Source organism: Haliotis asinina, chromosome 4, assembly GCF_037392515.1.
Source record: "Haliotis asinina isolate JCU_RB_2024 chromosome 4, JCU_Hal_asi_v2, whole genome shotgun sequence".
NCBI lineage: Eukaryota > Metazoa > Mollusca > Gastropoda > Lepetellida > Haliotidae > Haliotis > Haliotis asinina.
In genome coordinates this window covers 118,534-138,509 of record NC_090283.1, presented here as the reverse complement: position 1 = coordinate 138,509, position 19,976 = coordinate 118,534, and the positions used below count along the sequence as shown (strand labels likewise).

General features: G+C 39.2%; 2 protein-coding genes across 2 annotated transcripts in view; both read right to left on the bottom strand.

Moving 5' to 3' along the window:
• LOC137280691 (presenilin-associated rhomboid-like protein, mitochondrial) overlaps positions 1 to 17,026 on the bottom strand; it is an 85,290-nt gene extending 68,264 nt beyond the window's left edge. Inside the window, exons 1-2 of the mRNA XM_067811907.1 lie at positions 16,900 to 17,026; positions 128 to 305 (exon numbers count right to left, since the gene is read on the bottom strand). Of these exons, the coding sequence (XP_067668008.1) occupies positions 128 to 305; positions 16,900 to 16,961 (240 nt within the window). The 5' untranslated portion in view covers positions 16,962 to 17,026. The remainder of the gene's footprint in view (positions 1 to 127; positions 306 to 16,899) is intronic.
• Positions 12,186 to 14,643, bottom strand: LOC137281546 (uncharacterized; the record flags this gene model as incomplete). Its single annotated transcript, XM_067812845.1, has 2 exons — positions 12,186 to 12,235; positions 14,058 to 14,643. Coding segments are annotated over 2 exons (636 nt in total), but the record flags the coding sequence as incomplete, so codon positions are not given.
• Positions 17,027 to 19,976: the final 2,950 nt, after the last annotated feature.

The following is a 19,976-nucleotide window of genomic DNA, read 5'->3' as shown; positions in this document are numbered from 1 at the left end:
ACACAGTGCACCATATCCATCACACCTTGCCCCATACCCACCACACACTGTTCCATTCTGTCCATGCCCCTACCATGCACTGAGACATTTACACTGTGACACGTACTGAGAATCGCGATCATCTTACCCCGACTGAGAAGCACAATGGTTTCAGCAAGCTTCCTGGAGTTGATGTGGTTGCTACACCTGTTTCTTTTTCTATTTTCCTGCGTGTTCTGAAACTTCTATGTAACCATGGTAACTGGTGGGGCCTTCCTCTTCTAGTTTGGACGCACAGGAAGTGATGTAGGCGGACATGAGGTTGACTGCATAGTGTATAAAAAAACACATTTGAAAGCAGGCAGGTCATAGCCAAAGAAAAAACACCACACTCCGTTATATTCAAGATGGCACTAATTACAACTTTTCAACATTCTTTGTGTACACACTGGATTTTGAGGAAGTAATTGTGTAGGGCTGTAGCAATGCATCAAACTATCGATGTATTGCAGTTGTTGAATCTGTTATGATATGGGTCTCGGGTCCAAGTAAGGGTACCAGTGAGCTCCCTTATCTAAACTGGCGTGCTGGTTTGCTTGGGGGAATTAACTCAGCAAAGAGTCCGAAGTCACAAGAACCTAATTACAATTGTATTTACAAGAGATAGAGTAACAAGGGTGGCCACAGAGAGTTGGTACAACCCTCTGGGCTGAGGGCTAGAGCTGACCTGTGTTAGGAGTCTAAACCCTACTGATGGACAAATGGAGTTGGAGACTAACCCTAACCCTAACCCTAACCCTAACCCTAACCCTGACAAAGAGGAACAGGGTAGCTGACAAAACAAAGTACTCTGCGGTAGTGATAAAGATTAAGAATGCAGATTGAATAATAATAACTCCATCTGGCTCCATAGTTTTGGGTCTTTAGAAATATTTGGAAATGGCAGTCCTGAAGTAGACACTATAGCAACTTCCCTCTGTTCCGTAAAGCTTGGACCCCAAGCTCAAATAAATTGAGTCCAAACTGATAGGAGTGAAGCTATGTAAATACCAACAGTGCGAATCAGTACATAATCACTGTAAAGTGATTTTTGATGTCGTTGACATCCCATGCTGCAAGTATTTCTATGCATCGACGGTAGGAAAGTGATCATGTTGTCAGTCTGACACCAGAAAAGTAATCATAGGATCATTGCAATGTACATTTCACATTCGGGTATTGGCTACTTTGGACAGTTTCAAGAAATATTTCAAAGTCTGAGCAGGATATTCAAAACTGGAGTCTGGCTTTGTGGTGAGGCTCAGTACCAAATAATGATAATAATTAGCGTCATAAAAGTATGCATTAAACATCTCAGCAAATATTTCACATTAAGAAAGTTAAAACCAGGAGTCTAGCATTATCGTGTGACTCAGACGGTACTTGTGGGTACTGTTGCCCTTTTAAGTATGATGGGTGCTCTTCTCGTGTCTGTGACAGAGCTTGCCCATATAGTGCGGGTGCTATGCCCAATAAAAAAAAAATAATACTCCTACAATGGGGGCTATTCCTGTGTCGTTGACAGAGCTTGCACATATATTGTGGGTGCTATGCCCAATAAAGAAGTATTAATAACAACCCTACTCTGACTTAAAAATTCTAAAATGCTGAATATTGCTTTGCTGTAAATGAACTGTTTGAGAGGCATTCTAGAAGTTGCTGAGATAAAGATGACAAGAATTTTTATGGATGATCAACTTCTTTATTGCAGGGTAGCGACGTTTCGGTATAGATTCTTATACACAAGAATTTTTATGGATGATCAACTTCTTTATTGCAGGGTAGCGACGTTTCGGTATAGATTCTTATACACGCTTGAAAACGGTATAAGAATCTATACCGAAACGTCGCTACCCTGCAATAAAGAAGTTGATCATCCATAAAAATTCTTGTCATCTTTGCTGTAAATGCCTTAATATTGACACATGATAAAAATGTGGTTATGGGTATCTGGAGAAAACAATATTCCTATTCTGACTTCATTCTGTATCTATATAAGTAATCAATGTTCACATGCACGAAATACAATATGGTATAGACATAAGAAGGTAGTAATGTACTGATCTATGATCAAACATACCTGGTTGCACTTCAACTATAACACATTGTATATCCTGCACTCAGTCATTTAAGTACACACAGATAAGTAAGTCCTAGTGATGTGTCTTGTATACAATGTCAGTGTTGAAGGTGTTCATAAGGTGACTTCTGGATGAATACACGATCTCCATGTTGATGGCTGTGATGAGATCTCTATGGGAGAGACACACCTACTGTCTTGGTCTGTCATACCTTGCTGCTCCATCCTTAACTTGTAGGTTGTCCATTAGGTGGTTGCTGTATGATGCTCCATTCAAGATGGCAGAGCTGAGGGACCATGTTCCCTTGCAGTCTCATCGTTTTGACGAAGAATTTGGGGAATCATCCTTGATACATGATGTCAATGGTAGGCACATAGACAGGTTTCAAGATCAGGAGTAAGCTACAAAGTTACTCTACCCAGATTCTTACACCAGTTGTCAACGCGGGATCCTATGGTCATCGGCTTGTGGTGAATTAGTTCGGTATTACATGAATGAGGTGAGCGGACTTCCAGCTCAACCCCAGGGCCTTTCCTGCGAGCGGCATACCCCTGCTCGCGGTTGTCCCTACTAAGACAGTCGGAATGCCGGACTCCACACTCACATCTCACACTCAGTATAGATGTGAGCATACATACAGTGTTCCCAGAAATTATTGAGAAAATCTTTGTTTTTTTTCTAATGATCCTAAGATTGGAAAAAGGGCTTTCACTATGCACTAAGCATACTAAATAAGGGAGACAGCTCTTGAAGGCTTAGAAGGCAGCTCATTACATCAAGAGTTATCTCCCTTGTCTGCGCAGACGGCTTCCTGTGTTGACATGGCAGAATTTATAGCAAGAGAGAAAAGAAAGCTCATTCTAGATGATTTTGAAAGGGGTGAGGCTGATGCTAAAGTGTTAGCTTGTAGACATGGTATTCCTCTGTCTACAGTATACAGAACTTTGAAGAATATTCAAACAGGAACCGGGATAGAGCACAAAGCAGGGGCAGGTCGGCCTAGGAAATTCAGTGTTGTGGATCGCCAAAGACTTGGGCAGAGAGTGAGTAGGGGCAAATTGAAAAGTGTTGAGAACATCAGAAATGAAATGATTAGCAGAGGAAGTCCTCAGGTATGCAATGAAACAGTTAGGCAGGAATTACAGAGACTTAATTGGGTGAAAAAACGTGGAATTCCCTCGCCGTTGATGAAAGATGCACAAAAGGAAAAACGTTTAAACTGGTGTCGGGCTCATGAAAATCAAGATTGGGGTAATGTTTTCTTTTCGGATGAAAGTTCTGTTTGGCTTTTCCCTAATTGTGTGAAAATTTGGACCAAAGATACTGTCAAACCTATCTACCAGCGACCAAAACATAGCCCGAAGTTTCACATGTGGGGTGGCATATCGGCTCGAGGAGTGACGCCATTGTGTGTTTTCACGGGAAATTTGACAAAAGAAAGATACGTTGACATTCTAAATGGTCACCTTCTTCCGACAGCACAGACATTGTATGAAGATGATTGGATTTTCCAGCATGATAATGACCCAAAACACACTGCGCGCTACACAAAACAGTGGTTGTCGGGCGAAAATGTTCAAGTTTTAGACTGGCCCAGTTACAGCCCAGACCTAAACCCAATTGAGAATGTGTGGGAAGTCATGAAGGGCAGAATAAACCAAAAGGGACTGAGAAATATTGAAGATATGAAGGCCGAGGTGGTCCAATATTGGGATACCCTGTCACACGATTACCTACAAACTTTGATGGGTAGTGTGCCTAGGCGTATTCAGGCATGCATTGCTGAGCGAGGAGGTCTAACAAAGTACTAAAACAAGACTGAGACTGTAAAAGGATGATGTTTTAACATGTTTATGTATGTAAAACGCCAGAAGTTAATAAACGTAATGAGTTACATGACGCAACATGATTCTCAATAATTTCTGGGAATACTATATATATAGTTTTTAACAACAATAGACAGGCAAAGATTCAACAAAGGGCAGAGAGAAAAACAATAGCACTTCCTTCTACAGTTGATGTGATGACAGACACAGCCAAGGGGGATGACCAATAAAGGCCATAAATATCAAATACGGTTATTAATGGGAGTGACAAAGAGGAACAGGGTAGCTGACAAAACAAACTACTCTGCAGTAGTGATAAAGATTAAGAATGCAGATTGAATAATAATAATAATAATAATAATAATAGACTGTCCAACACCTTGTCAGTGGATGCCCTTCCTTGGCACAAACAGCATATCTTAAAAGACATGATGGCATGGCTCGCTGCTTTTATTATCGTCTCCGCCATGCCTGTGGCTTTGACTCTGAGGTCCATCCATGGTACGACCCTGAACATGTTCAGGGCGTCCTGGAAAATGATGCTTTTAAACTTCTCTGGAATAGGCCAATATACAGCCTGAGACGAATTCCAGCCAACAAACCTGATCTTGTCCTTTTTGATAAAGCCAATGAAATTATTTATATCATAGAATTTTCTGTCCCTTTTGACAGCAATGTGATTGGCAAGATTCAGGAAAAGCATGATAAATATGCGGACCTCGCCTTTGAAATGTCTCGCTTGCATCCCAAGTACACTGTCGTCAGGCTCCCCATTGTTCTCGGTGCCCTTGGTTTGGTACCTCCTGATCTCTTGGCGCAGATCAGGAGAGTGCCCGGGTTCTCCACCGGGAGCACAGCCCTTCTGACAATCTGGGTAATGCAGAAGGCTGCAGTGTTGGGGAGCCTCCATATTCTCCGGAAAGTTCTTGGTGGGTTCGACTAGGCAGTGTTTCCTGGGAGAAGTCCCATTCGCTGTCTGGGCTGCGTGTAGAGGGGGTGAGGGCCCTGAGCTGATGATGAGCTTGACCAGCCTGACTGTGCCAGGATCACCCAAACCCTCTCTGCTGCATTTCTATCTCAATCTGTAAAAAAAATAATAACTACATCTGGCTCCATACTTTTGGGTCTTTAGAAATATTTGGAAATGGCAGTCCTAAAGTAGACACTATATCAAATCTCCAATAGCAATTAATCAATGGTAGAAATGGAAAAGTATCAATTCATCGATAGTATGTGTGACTATTGATAGTTTAGTGATTGACTTCCATCGATAAGCGGGCAGCGCAGAGTACAGAGAGTACCAGATTTGTTCATTTTGACGTTAATGTTTATAAAGTTACTATGTCTAATCAGACACTTTCTGAAATATCCAACTTTTTGTGCTTGTTTAATCCAAGTTATCATTCAGTCTATTCATCCTGAGGCTGGGGGACTCTGTCCCTGTGGGTGCGAAGATGGCTTCATCCATAATCCTAGTTTGACAACATATGTTAAAGGTCACACGTACTCTAATAGGGTACAAACGCAAAATCATTTGCTGACATCGTTACAAATGAAACCCCGTCATTAAAACTGCTCATTTCGATCTTTAATTACCTTAAATCGACCTTTTTGTCAACAGTGCACAATTCTCAGCCGCATACGAAATTTCAACCAATCAGAGAGGCGCGTCTCCGTGACGTAATAGTGGGTATAGAAATGAGGGTCCGTGCAGCATTCATCTACACTTCAGGGGTTAAACTGTTTCGTTTACAGGTTTGTACAGACCTGAAATCACGAAAGCTGTTGAGAAAAATGAAAGCTATACGTTCTCACAATCTACTATCATTTAGTTTTGTCTCCTGCTTTGCCTAGTTTTTGAGTTACAACCCTTGTTTTCATAGACGATTCTGTCAAAATCACTTGGTGTCGCTAGGTTGTAATCCGTGTTAGGTGGTATAAACCTACACGTTCTTTTTCATTATTCACTTGACGCTCTGTCAATGAATTTATGACAGGTATAATTAGTGGTAACGCTACTTAGATTACCCGACAAAGGCCCCCATTTGGCATTTCTTTTGTCTGGATTGATCAAAGGATTAACCGATAACACGCTAATTGATTAATTTGTTTTATGGGGATTTAAATGGGAGATTTGTCAAAAGGTAGTGTTTATGTATGTTCATTTACTATTCTATACTGAATACACGCTGTCTTGTCTGTGTCTATGTAAAAACAACACCCTTTTTTCAAAGGATTAACTGCCAATACATTGACTGATTGCTCATTATTGGCTAAGTAAATAACTTTTTAAAAGAATGACGCACATTATGCAATTAGTTGCCAGGTGTGCTATCTTGGGTAACCAATGAACGTATACAGCAATGTGAAAAACCTGAAACGATACATCACATTTTCGTATTTTAGACTGTTAAAAGACACATCACTTGGGAAATCTGCAGATGAATTATATATCACTTGTTTTTGTGGATATTGATGGATACATTCCTCAAAGGTAATAGCCTGACATTGCTCCTATAACTTTAATTTTAATATTTGCAGTTTTGTTTTTTATAAGTTGTCGTAGCTTTCAACAGAATCATTGTTTTCGTCGTTAAATGTAATGATGCAGACGACATACACAAGGGCGTGCGTGCGAATTATGATTCATATAGGAAAACTATGAAATGTCTACATATTACATTCCTCTTATACATATAAAAGATCACTTCTTTTTTATTAAGTTTCAAAATGCATACAAGTATGATTATAAAGTGATTAGGATTATGAGACCAAGTATAAAGACGTATACTGACAAGTGTCTACATACTGGTGAGTGAACGTTATGAACCAAGTAAATTTTGCAAGTGAAGAAATTTATCGCGCAGTATTTTCACTTCGACCCCGACCTTGCTTAAGTTATGTTACAGGTTGTGTCATGTAAACTCCTTTTGGTCATGATTAGGATTTACGTAGTTTTGATTTTCTAACTTGATGAGAACAAACCATACATAATCTCATTAATTCAAATGGATTTGACTTCACGATTTTCAAAAATGGTGGCGGTAAAATATGTATTTTATTGATGGACAATAAGATTTTGCATGACATCGCTTATAACATAACAATTTCACTCATGGAAGTGAGGTGGTGGTCAATATAACATTGCTTGCAATATAAATGTCACTTCGACCCCCACCTTGCTTCCTTGGAAGAAGTCCTTATGTTAAAAGTTGTGTCATGCAAAATCCTTTTGTTCATCATTCAAATGCATATTTAGCTACCAGTAAAAAGCAGTTTTGATTTTCTAACTTGATGAGAACAAATCATAATCTAAATAATTCTAACGGACTTTAGCCCGTGACTTCACGATTATAAAAAATGGCGGCACCCTGTCTGAGGATGAATGCTATTTAACTTTGTTTTCACCGACTTACAAAATCAATATTACTTTCTACTGGTAGTAAAACATGTATTTTATTGATGGACATTAGGATTTTACATGCTTATAACACAACAATTTCAGTCTTGGAATCGGTCAATATAAGGGGTCAATATAATATTACTTACGATAATATTGTCACTTTGACCACAACTTCGTTTCCGAGGAAGAAAGCGATATATCCATGCAAAATCCTTTTGGTCAGCAATGTGTAGTAAGCAGTCTTGATTTTATAAACTTGATGACACTTGATCTCCATTTTCTATCCTGGAAGCGTGGTTGGGGGCGAACCATCCGATTTAGTATATACCACGGGCTTCCACAAAGCTCACTTCGCACCCACTAACAACCAATTTATGGTGGAAATCTGTGTATAGTGACACCATCACCTGACCCCAAGGATCAACAACACAACAATTCGGCATGTCTTTGGTGAAGTCGAGAAATCAGCAAAATGACGAGCTTCCTACACATTTTCTATACATTCAACGGGAAATCGTTACTTCTATGACATCACTGTTGGGCTCTGGCAACAGAGTTACGTAACCTGTCTGCGGTTTCATTTGCAGGCGAGAGAGAAGCAGACGGATCTTTTGGCAACTTTTAAGCGCTTGGTATTTATTAACCACAAGTTTTTCTTAAAAACAAATGGTGTTTCGTTTATGACTAACCAAAAGTCTTTCATATGCAGAGATAAAAAGAGTACCAAAAAATTGAGTTTAGTGGTCCTTTAAACATGGTTAAGCTTTGGTATCTGTAACATTTCAAAATATTCTTAACTTTCATCTGGACATTTCATTAATGCCACATCACTGTCAGATGTACAATTCCTGGATACTTTCAGTGTTCATGTTCTGTGTAGTGTAAATCATGTAATTAATGCATCATGAACCTAGTGCGAGTGCCAGGGTTTGGCCAAAACTAGGTCATCAAATTAGAGCAAGTTCAGGAATCTGTGTGGAGCTTGTTAATCAGTGAATGGAAAAGAGTTGTTTGGACTATGCTGCCATGGAAACTGGCCAGTCTGGCTCACATGATTGAATGACTTTAAGCAATGACCTGTGATTGTAATGTCAGATCTGGCTGATGTGATTGAGTGACTTTAAGCAATGACCAGTGATTGTACCCAGTGATAATTCCATGTGACTTGAGATTACTTTAATGAGGAAGTGACCTGTTTTGGTGTAATGTGTAGTGTCAACAATTCTGCTATTTTCACATACTAGTAATTTGCCGATGAATAAATTCAATGGATATCAAGTAGTATCATGGAAATTAGTGCTCATTTGTAAATTAATTGTACGAGATGTCAAAATTGTATTTGTATTCTGTATTGTTATGATGAATGTTAACCCTAACCCTAACCCTAACCCAGACTTCCAGAGATCTTCATTCATGAAATTCTCAACAGCAGACATGAATTATAATAAAGCAAGAAGAGTACAGATGCATTTGTTGCATTTATTAAATGCTTGCATTAAATTCATGACTTACAGTTCTTCGATGATAGTTTTTATTAAACATGTTTTGCTGTGTATTTTTTTATTGTTTGGATGCAGACTTACAGCTTCTCTGAGTTCAGCTTTGACTGTTTAACTGATCTAAGTTTAAAGTTTCTTGTCAATTAGACTGAAAATACTCTAACTTGTGTTTATTTAGGAGATAATTTCAAATGAGACAATTCAATGAGAAAAAACTAGAGGTGAAAACCCTATTGCAATGGTATTGCAATAGTTGGTTGCAACTGAAATTATGCAAATACCAGGGCACAGAAACAATCAGAGTATCAGCAATTACAATTTGAGGTCCATGAACTGCCACAAGGACTAGAGTCAAATGTTCAACCATCATTCCAGTTCTCAAGGTTCTCTCGCACTTGGTGGGTCAAAACTGTCAAAAAGAGAAAAGTCTCCCTTCCACCACTGATGTAAACTTGGCAACTCAGAGCCATCAGACAACAAGCTACGGGAGTAACGAGTTAGTGCAATCCATCTTCTCCACCCGCATCTATGGAGGTACCATCACTGCAATCTTCTCCACCTCTATCTATGGAGGTACCTTCACTGCAATCTTCTCCACCCCTATCTATGGAGGTACCATCACTGCAATCTTCTCCATCTGTATCTATGCAGGTACCATCACTGCCATCTTCTCCACCCCTATCTATGGAGGTACCATCACTGCAATCTTCTCCATCTGTATCTATGGAGGTACCATCACTGCAATCTTCTCCACCTCTATTTATGGAGGTACCATCACTGCCATCTTCTCCACCCCTATCTATGGGGGTACCATCACTGCAATCTTCTCCACCTCTATTTATGGAGGTACCATCACTGCAATCTTCTCCACCTCTATCGATGGAGGTATCATCACTGCAAACTTCTCCACCCTTATCTATGGAGGTACCATCATTGCAATCTTCTCCACTCCTATCTATGGAGTTCCAACTGAAATTTACTTGCCTTCAATTCGGTAAAATATGATTTTTGAACACACTATGTTTATCTCCTAAATGAAATTAATATTTCTAAAGCTACACTTTCTTGAAAACTTTGTTTGCAAATCTGCAGGTATGGGACCAGTGTCCATTTCTTCCTGCCGACCCAAGACGCTTGTAATCACAAGAAACATCTGTTGTTCTCTAACTTCAATGGTAGCAATAATTCTTGCATACATTACTTGCTTTGTTTTCAAGGGTCGCCCTCCTGGTTCAAGCAGTGCAAATTTCCATGCATCTTGCATGATTCAATGTTACTCAAGTTAAAGAAGTACTACCATGAAGTATTGAATGAGCTGCCATTGACAGTGGGGTACACTGACAATAAATAAAAGAGGGCTTAGCCCTTCGAAAACAACATTTATGAGTGAGGTAAGATAAGGTCTCTTGTATGAGCTGAGGGTACCACATGGCATCTGGACCATTCACCAATACGGAGGTTTCGAGTTATCACTCTTCTGCGCGGGGAGGCGCAAATGGGTTGCGCAACAAACCGGAAGGTGGGGCTGTTTTTAGTGTCACAATGGCGGGTAATTCAAAATCTATCGATTCGATGCTGAAACCAGAATTACGATCCTTCCTAAAGGCAAGGGGTATGACTGTTTCAAATTACACCTTGACACAGCTGCGTGAGTTGGCGAATAAGGCAGCTGAACTTGGTTTACCAGTGCTGACGACTCCCGATGATGCGTCTTCATTCCTTTTGGAGAGAAGTACGGTTGTTGTTGACAACGAAAAAGTAACATTTCCCGTAGTTGTGTCGCCCGAACTGAAATCGTGGACCGACAACCTGACTTTGCTGCCGATGTTCTGTCAAGCTGACATCCTAGTTTACTTGCTAGGGCCGGCAAGTTGGAGCAAAGAGAGGCTGAAGGGGTTCAGGAAGGAGAAGGGCTACCGACTACATACCGATGGCCATATCCATGCTGTTGAGCTTCATAGTTTGTCACATAATCATACATATGTTCGAGCCCACTGCACCCGTGAGACATCACAGTCTGAGAAACCCTACTTAACCTGGTGTCTGCTGGAGAGGGGAAATGCTTGTATTGTGTCAGCAGGATGTGAATGTACAGGGTAAGTATTATTATTATCTGTATTTTCCTACTAAGTAATTTCCTGTGTGTAGTCTAGCCATAGTCAGTTGAATTATGTGTAGTGAGGTGTTAAAAATCAAAGTATGTTCATGAGCTTTTTAAAAAATTCTAAATATTTATTAAATAAGCTCTATTCCATATTTTTTCAGTGATGATGGTGCTTGTAAGCATGTTGTTGCCCTACTCTTCAGCTTAGTGGACTGGTCTGAAAGACATGTGGACAGGAATACAGAGACCTGCACCGATGTCAAGTGTGTTTGGGACAATGCTAGGAAAGAGTCGTTACCACTTAAATTAGCTGAAATTAATCCTTCACTACTCCACACAGACACAATCAACAATTATCTTCCAAGGAATGAATGTTGTTTTGATGTCCAGAATGCATTGCATGAATTAATTAAGGACACTGATTGTCAAATGAATGAAGTCTTGGATAATGACCATAGTCAAGTTGCCTGTTCACTTCCCAAAACTATGCTTGAATTTGGCTTTGAATTTAAAAATTTGACAGTTTCACCCCCAAGTTTCATTGATTATGTTAAGCTTAACATGACAAGCAGTGATTGTGAAGAAATTAATTCACTTTCTGTGGGTCAGTCAGATAATGAAAACTGGTTTAAGTATCGATGTGGTCGACTGACTGCATCTGTCATTCCAAATGTGTTAATTTACAGTCAAAATAAAAGTGACAATTACATAGTAAAGCAAGTCATGTCTGAGTATAGAAATTTGTCTGCTGTTAGTAGTACTTGTGCCTCTTCAACATTAGCACCAGCATTGTATGGTGAAGAGCGTGAAGTCCTTGCCCGTGAATTGTATGAGTGTAAACAAAAAACAGACCATGTTGTCCTGAATGTTTATGTTCCAGGACTATTAGTAAATGAAAGCATGCCTCATCTTGGTGCCAGTCCTGATGGTGTTGTACATTGTAAATGTTGTGGTAAGGGCCTTTTAGAGGTTAAATGTACTTACAAATACAAAAATTGCAGTATTGAGGAAATTTGTTCTGAGAATTACAATGTATATAAAAATGAAAATGGAGTGATAAAGCTGACCAAGTCTTCACCTTGGTACAAGCAAATACAGTGCCAAATGGCAGTTGCAAATGTTCACTGGTGTGATTTTGTTCTCTATGTTGAAGGTACCATAAAAACTGGAAAGCATTTGATATATATTGATAGAATTTATTTTGACAAAATGGAATGGAAAAAAGATTTCCAGTCAATAACCTCTTTCTATGAATCATTCATTGTTCCTAAACTGTTGTCTTAAATTGATCTGCATTTGTAGTCCTGCAAATTATTGACACATGAAGTGTATGTGAGAAGTGTTAAAGGTTACTTTGACATGCATATACAGATTGTTTCATCCCAGTGTCATTCGAAGTGGATGATCATAACAGAACTCAAGTATCACCAAATACTGACTTCTATTAATTGTAATACTTACTTACTGGCATACATTATAGTATGTAAATTGAGAAACAAGATATTATGGAACGTAAATTGAAGTTTATTTCTGTACATTTGTCCAGCTAGTGTTATTCATAACAGTGTTTGAGATGTCAGTATCTGTTACTGTCAAGTACATGTACATGAAAAAGTAGTAAATAATATTACTATTGTTGTCATCATGTATTAATATGACTCCAGGTAATACTGTACATATGTTGTGTACAGACCTATTGGTGTAATTAGGCTTTTACTACAACACAAATGTACTGTTAAGTTAAATGGGGATAACTGTTGTGTAAACAGTTTATGATCTGTCATAGAAAAAGCACCTTGTAAATACCATGAGGCACTTAATTATAAACATCAACTTGACACATACTAACAAGTTTTCTACCTACCACTACAATGTATATTCAGTATTTGTCATCTTTAACGAGAGCCTAAGATAAGATATAGCTCATGTGGTTACTGTACCGAATTCATTTTTCATGAATGGGTATTATGAATGTTGAGTCGGTATTTCATCTTCTTAACCAACTTAAATACAGATAATGTATAATGGAATTGATTTCATAAAAATTACTCATCCTGTACTGACAGTACAACACTAGTACTACACTAACAGTACAAATTCATAACAATCGATGTCTTTTTCATTACTCAAACAATTCTTATAAATATAACCCATGACCAGGTTTAATACTTTTTGCATATCTAATATTTTGTATGTGTAATTGGTATAATTGGAAATTTTACATGTGTATTTTACCCAGATATGCAGATTATATGGGCCTCTGAGTTTTCACTTGTGTAGATTGTCTGAAATGCACACTGATTTGTTGAGTATTGTAATGATTGATCATAGTCCAGCTGCTCAATTTTCGAAGTTCTCTCAGCACTAAGGCATATAAGTGACATATATTCACATTGACTTAAGACTATCTTAGCGCCAACAGAGCTTAAAAAATCTAGGCCAAGATCTGTTTGATGCTAATGCAGTAATTGGATGTGGGTATAATTATGTACAAATGATTACATGTCAACTATTGTACATCACAGTATCAACAATAAACCATGATGTATTAAAAAAACCTGTATCACATTGTTTTGGGTCTTTTTCTCAGAGGATTATTCGAAAACAAGACACTGTTCTGTCAAGTCAAAATAAATGCATTATTTGCTTTACAACAGGTATTGAAGTTGAATTAGTTCCTGACTAGTTTTGGCATAAGATTACAATAAAATGCACACACTTTCACCATTTTGTTAACAAGTGGTTTCACTTCCCAAGGAATGATGTTACTTAAAAGTCGAAAACATTTTAGTCTCTGTTAAGCTCTCTCGACATGAATTCTAAGTTTTGCAATGCTTCTTGTCTTTTTAATTTCACTCACATTTAGTCTCTTTTTCTTACCCCAAGTACATTTTCGAGTAAATGGTGGCATATTTAAGGTAGCTCGCTTTCTTGTCAATAAATCACGAATATTGAAAACTCTGTCTGCCATGATATCTCCAGGTTCAATTAAGTCTAAAAATCCTGAATTCTCTGTAATATACCTATCTGAAGCATTACCACCATATAAGTCAGAGACAAACGTGAAAGTACCAGATGGTGATATGGCAAGTAAACATTTCCCAGTATTTTTAGATTTGTACGAACTGTAAGTAGCTGCTTGGGCTGAAGGTGATCTAGGTTTTTGAAAAAAGAACTCTGTACAGTCAATTATGGCTCGTGTTCTGGGATATAACTGCTTAAAAGACAATGGCATATATTTCTTAACCTGTAGTTTTGATGGCCATTTCAGTACATTATCAAAGGTTTGAGACATAAAAGTAATCCGTGTTGCAAATATCTGACTAACACGTGACTTTGATATTCCAAACACATCTGCTAAGAAATACTGCAGAAATCCTTGTCTCAGACGAACAAGAGTGAGAATAAATTCTTGATACATTGTCAACTTTCTACTTGGACCTGGACGACATCTTGAAGTATTTGTTATTTCACATGCAGCAGCATTGCCATTCCAGTAGTTCAAAACTGAACATTTAGAAACAAGTATGTTGAAGATGCCCAATAAAACAGCACAAGATGGCAATCCTGTATAATACCTTACATGTTCATCATCTTTAACAACAGTTTCCAAAAACAAGTCCCTAAATAGAGTTTCTTTGTCATCCAGTTTTTCAGTTTTACTTTTAAGGTCCTCATTCATGATATGGATGTCAGACATTGTCAGATCTGTCTGAGTTCCAGCTTCACACATCCAGCTCTTCTCTTCATCCTTCATGACATAGTCATGATCGTCACTGACTATGGGTGTGTTTGATTCTATAGCACCTGGAGGAAAATGAAACGAATATCTTGAATCAATTAAGGTCAATTTGCTCTTTTAAGAAATAATTACTTAATCTACACAACATTTTCATTCTGTATTCAAAATAAAGTTTCAACAAGATTTATCGTTTAAAGTTAAAAATTATTTATGAGTAGACCTTTTGAAAAAATTATTTTCCTTGTTGGTTGAAGGACTGTGATCTCTCCAACTGTGTAGGGTATGGCGGCAAAGTCTCTGCTTCCTGATAAATCAGGTGGAACCTCTGTAGTTGCAAGCTCTTTGGTGGATTTCTTCTCATCCAAGGCCAGGTTAAGTGATGAGTTTTGAGTAACTCTATGAAAAAAAATATAACTGATAATTTTCAGGTTCACAGTGTTTTACAACAGAATATTTATTACTTGCAAAAATAGAACAAACATCTAAAATAATTCGGTTTTATTATTCACAATTTGTAGATTTATACTGAGCAGACGTAAGGCCAAAGTTGACAATAATTTTGAATTAAACGAATAATTAAAACAGTCGTCTTTTCGACTATACTAATATTGACAAACGTCCACCATGAAAAACCTCGGATCTATTTATAGATCTGCGGCCAAACTCATTAAATTGTGTCAAAATAGAGGCTACAAGACTTTACAAAATCACTGAAAAATAAAGTATATGTGTAAGTGGTCATTACCTTTGAGTGGAGGACGTTTTAAAGTTGTTATAAGGGAAAAGTGTCGGACAGTCACAACCGGGCAAAAAATGTCTGGAACATATCCGACTGTACTTGTTCGGTGCCCATGTAGGCTCTCGTCGGACGAGCTTAATCCATCTTCTGCGAAGACTTGATGCCCTGATCTTGTTCGGGAAGGACAAAAAAGTCACCCCCTGCAGCCATGGGTACTTCTCCAGTTTATGCTGCTTTCGCGTCGATGCGGTGCAACCCGGAACACAACAGTGATGAGACGGCATATTTACATTAGCGACGGCCTGGAAACAGCCCCACCTTCCGGTGACGTAGCGACCCTTTTTCGCCTTTTCTAAAGAGAGCACTTACTAAGGGACGTAATCCGAAACCTCCGTATTGTCCATGGATTAAATACATGGAGACACCAAGTTCATGAGTAACCTTTGTAACTGTCCTGGCACATTCCCCCGACCTATTCAATGATTTCCATTCAAGAATGACTACGCAAATTGTATGTTGTGTAACACTGCATGAATGACTAAGTAAATTCAGGGATGAGTATAGGTATGAGTGAAAAAAAAAGAGGAAAATGGGCTAGGCCTTTTTGGAGCTGTGTTAATTGAAACAATATAATATATATCATGAACGCAAGCAGTGCCATCAAACACACAGAATTCCGCTGATTCACAGAAAAGTATGAGGGTCACGATCACCTTAGCGTAAAGTAACCCTTATTCATGAATATATACATAATTCTGACTGTAACAAATACACCCATTTAAAATGGCAATGAGCACCAATGAGTCCAGATATTCAGAACTTGGGGAAATCAATCTAAACTTGGTTCATTTAGAGCTTAGCAATGCAAGGAGGGCATGGCTGTGGGGAAAATAAAATGGTTCTGGGACTGTGAGACAGACTAACCTTATGTGATTGCATTATGAAATGGTGCCCTTCATGCCGCTAGTCTGATCACTCCATCCCAGCTTCTTCTAATGACAAGCATTGGTTACTGAATATCACTTCTAACCTAATCCTCGATCTTCATGTCTGATAAATGGGAGCTGGGACACATTGGAATTCTTGTGTAGTGGATCGCTGTGTGTAGTTGCCATACTGATAGGTGGGCCGTTGAAAAATGTTTGGGTGGCTAAATTAAGAGTGTGTCGCTGACGCAATGACCGGTTGTTGTAAATGTTTTCAAATTGTCAGAAACACACCGATCGGAACCCTGTCAACTGAGAAGTGTAACTGAAAATACTATGTAGCCCATCTAGTACACATTGGCTAACTTTCTAAGAGCGAATGGTCGAAGTTTGTTGGGTACACCGTCAATAAACTGTAGCACTAAATACAGAGATAGGTGCACGAAAACCGAGGCTCACAATAAGTAATGTAAGCTTTATGAGCTTGTGTAACAAGCATGTAAGAATGATCTCTTGTCGTGAAGCCATACAATGAGTTAAATGGTAGTCTTGCCCACGTACCTGCAACTTTGTAATGTCGAAACTACCCGGCCACTGAGAGACAGTGTTTTCACAAGAGTCATTGCGAGAGAGTAGAGTGCTCTCCCTTTCTTGTCTTACAAGTTCGGGAATGACAGTACAAGCAGCGTAACAAATAATACTGAGCCCATCTTTACTTTGACTAACCACGAGTCGTTCATGATACAATTACCTGAAAGTAAATTGCCGAACCGTTTTCCACCAAACTGCACATGCAAACATTCAAAGGAGAAAGGTTATGTCAGCACTTGAAGTGTGACCTGACAAACGGTGAGCTGTAGACATGATCCATGGTTCATGTGTGATCTGACAGATGGAAAGTTCTAGGTATGATCCATGTGGGACCCCACAGACTGAAATTGTATTTATGATCCATGTGTGACCTGACAGATGGAAGGTTTTAGGCATGATCCATGTATGACATCAGAGATGGAGATCTCGATGTATTGGTATGATCCATGTGTGACCTGACAGATGGAAGGTTTTAGGAATGATCCATGTATGACATCAGAGATGGAGATCTCGATGTATTAGTATGATCCACGTGTGACCTGACAGATGGAGAGGTGTTGGTATGATCCATGTGTGACCTGACAGATGGAAAGGTATTGGTATGATCCATGTGTGACCTGACAGATGGAAGGTTTTAGGCATGATCCATGTATGACATCAGAGATGGAGATCTCGATGTATTGGTATAATACATGTGTGACCTGACAGATGGAGAGGTGTTGGTATGATCCATGTGTGACCTGACAGATGGAAAGGTATTGGTATGATCCATGTGTGACCTGACAGATGGAAAGGTATTGGCATAATACATGTGTGACCTGACAGATGGAAAGGTATTGGTATAATACATGTGTGACCTGACAGATGGAGAGGTGTTGGTATGATCCATGTGTGACCTGACAGATGGAAAGGTATTGGTATGATCCATGTGTGACCTGACAGATGGAGAGGTGTTGGTATGATCCATGTGTGACCTGACAGATGGAAAGGTATTGGTATAATACATGTGTGACCTCACAGATGGAAAGGTATTGGCATAATACATGTGTGACCTGACAGATGGAAAGGTATTGGTATAATACATGTGTGACCTGACAGATGGAGAGGTGTTGGTATGATCCATGTGTGACCTGACAGATGGAAAGGTATTGGTATGATCCATGTGTGACCTGACAGATGGAAAGGTATTGGCATAATACATGTGTGACCTGACAGATGGAAAGGTATTGGTTTAATACATGTGTGACCTGACAGATGGAGAGGTGTTGGTATGATCCATGTGTGACCTGACAGATGGAAAGGTATTGGTATGATCCATGCGTAACCTGACAGATGGAAAGTTCTAGGTATGATCCATGTGGGACCCCACAGACTGAAATTGTATTTATGATCCATGTGTGACCTGACAGATGGAAGGTTTTAGGCATGATCCATGTATGACATCAGAGATGGAGATCTCGATGTATTGGTATGATCCATGTGTGACCTGACAGATGGAAAGGTATTGGCATAATACATGTGTGACCTGACAGATGGAAAGGTATTGGTATAACACATGTGTGACCTGACAGATGGAAAGGTATTGGTTTAATACATGTGTGACCTGACAGATGGAAAGGTATTGGCATTATACATGTGTGACCTGACAGATGGAGAGGTGTTGGTATGATCCATGTGTGACCTGACAGATGGACGGCTGTAGGAATGATCCATGCTTGACCAGACAGACGAAGAGCAGTAGGTATGATCCATGTGCAGTCTGAGAGAGGGAGATCCATGTGTGACCTGACAGATGGATTGGTATTAGTATGATCCATGTGTGACCTGACAGATGGAGAGGTATTTATATGATTCATGTGTGACCTGACAAATGACGATCCATGTGTGACCTGACAGATGGAGGAGTATTGGTATGATTCGTGTGTGGCCTGACAGATGGAGAGGTATTAGTATGATTCATGTGTGACCTGACAGATGGAGGGGTATTTGAGTATGATCATGTGTTACCTGAAAGATGGAGTTTTAGGTACGATCCATGTGTCACCTGACAGATGGTGAGCTGTGGGTATTATCCATGTATGGCCTGACAGATTGAGAGTTGGAGGTATAATCCATGTGTGACCTGAAAGATGGAGTTTTAGGTACGATCCATGTGTGACCTGACAGATGGAGAGGTGAGTGAGTGAGACAGTCAAACAACTGGAATAGCACTATTAGAACAAGTGTTTACCACTAACAATGTCCCCCACCGCTAAAAAAATGAAATATTTATAACATATTCACTACTTTTCACTCACAGTCCTAAAATGCGTGAAATGACTGGTGTCTGGATAATCACCCAGTGTAGGCTGTCGACAGACTTGAGGACATTGGTTGTATGGAGTATTGCATTAACATAACTTTGAACAGGGAACAAAGTGTCATGGTAATATTGAAAACAAGATCAAGATCACCCAAATTCACTGGTGTTTGGGTAATCCCCATATGTAGGCTGTCACCAAATTTGAAGACATTGGGTACAACAGTTCATGCGATGTCACATTAACAAGAGCTTGAAGAATGGTCAGAGTCGCGGTGACCTTGAAAATAAGGTCACGGTCACCCAAATCAACTGGTGTCTGTGTACGGTAATCCCCCAATGTAGGCTGTCACCAAATTTGAAGACATTGGGTACAAGTCATGAGATATTGCTTTAACAAGAGACAGGACGTACAGATGTGGCAGACTCATATATATATATATATATTGTAGCCGTGTGTTTAATGGTTCGGCTCTTGGCTGCTGCTCAAGACGACACAAGGCAATGGTGGTGAAGATGAAGATTTATTAAATGGAGAATGAAGCTGTTGCTGAGTCAAGTTCTGGAAAACGAAATGGTGCTTCCACCTCAGCAACAGCAAGTGAAGTCATAAAACTTCAGAACCAAGTAAATAATTTAAATATTATAGTTCAAATTATCACAGTACTATCAGCTAGTGTATATATCACAGTGAATTATTCAATATCCTGTTAAAGTACCTGCGTAAAAGTTGTTCAAACATTCAAAA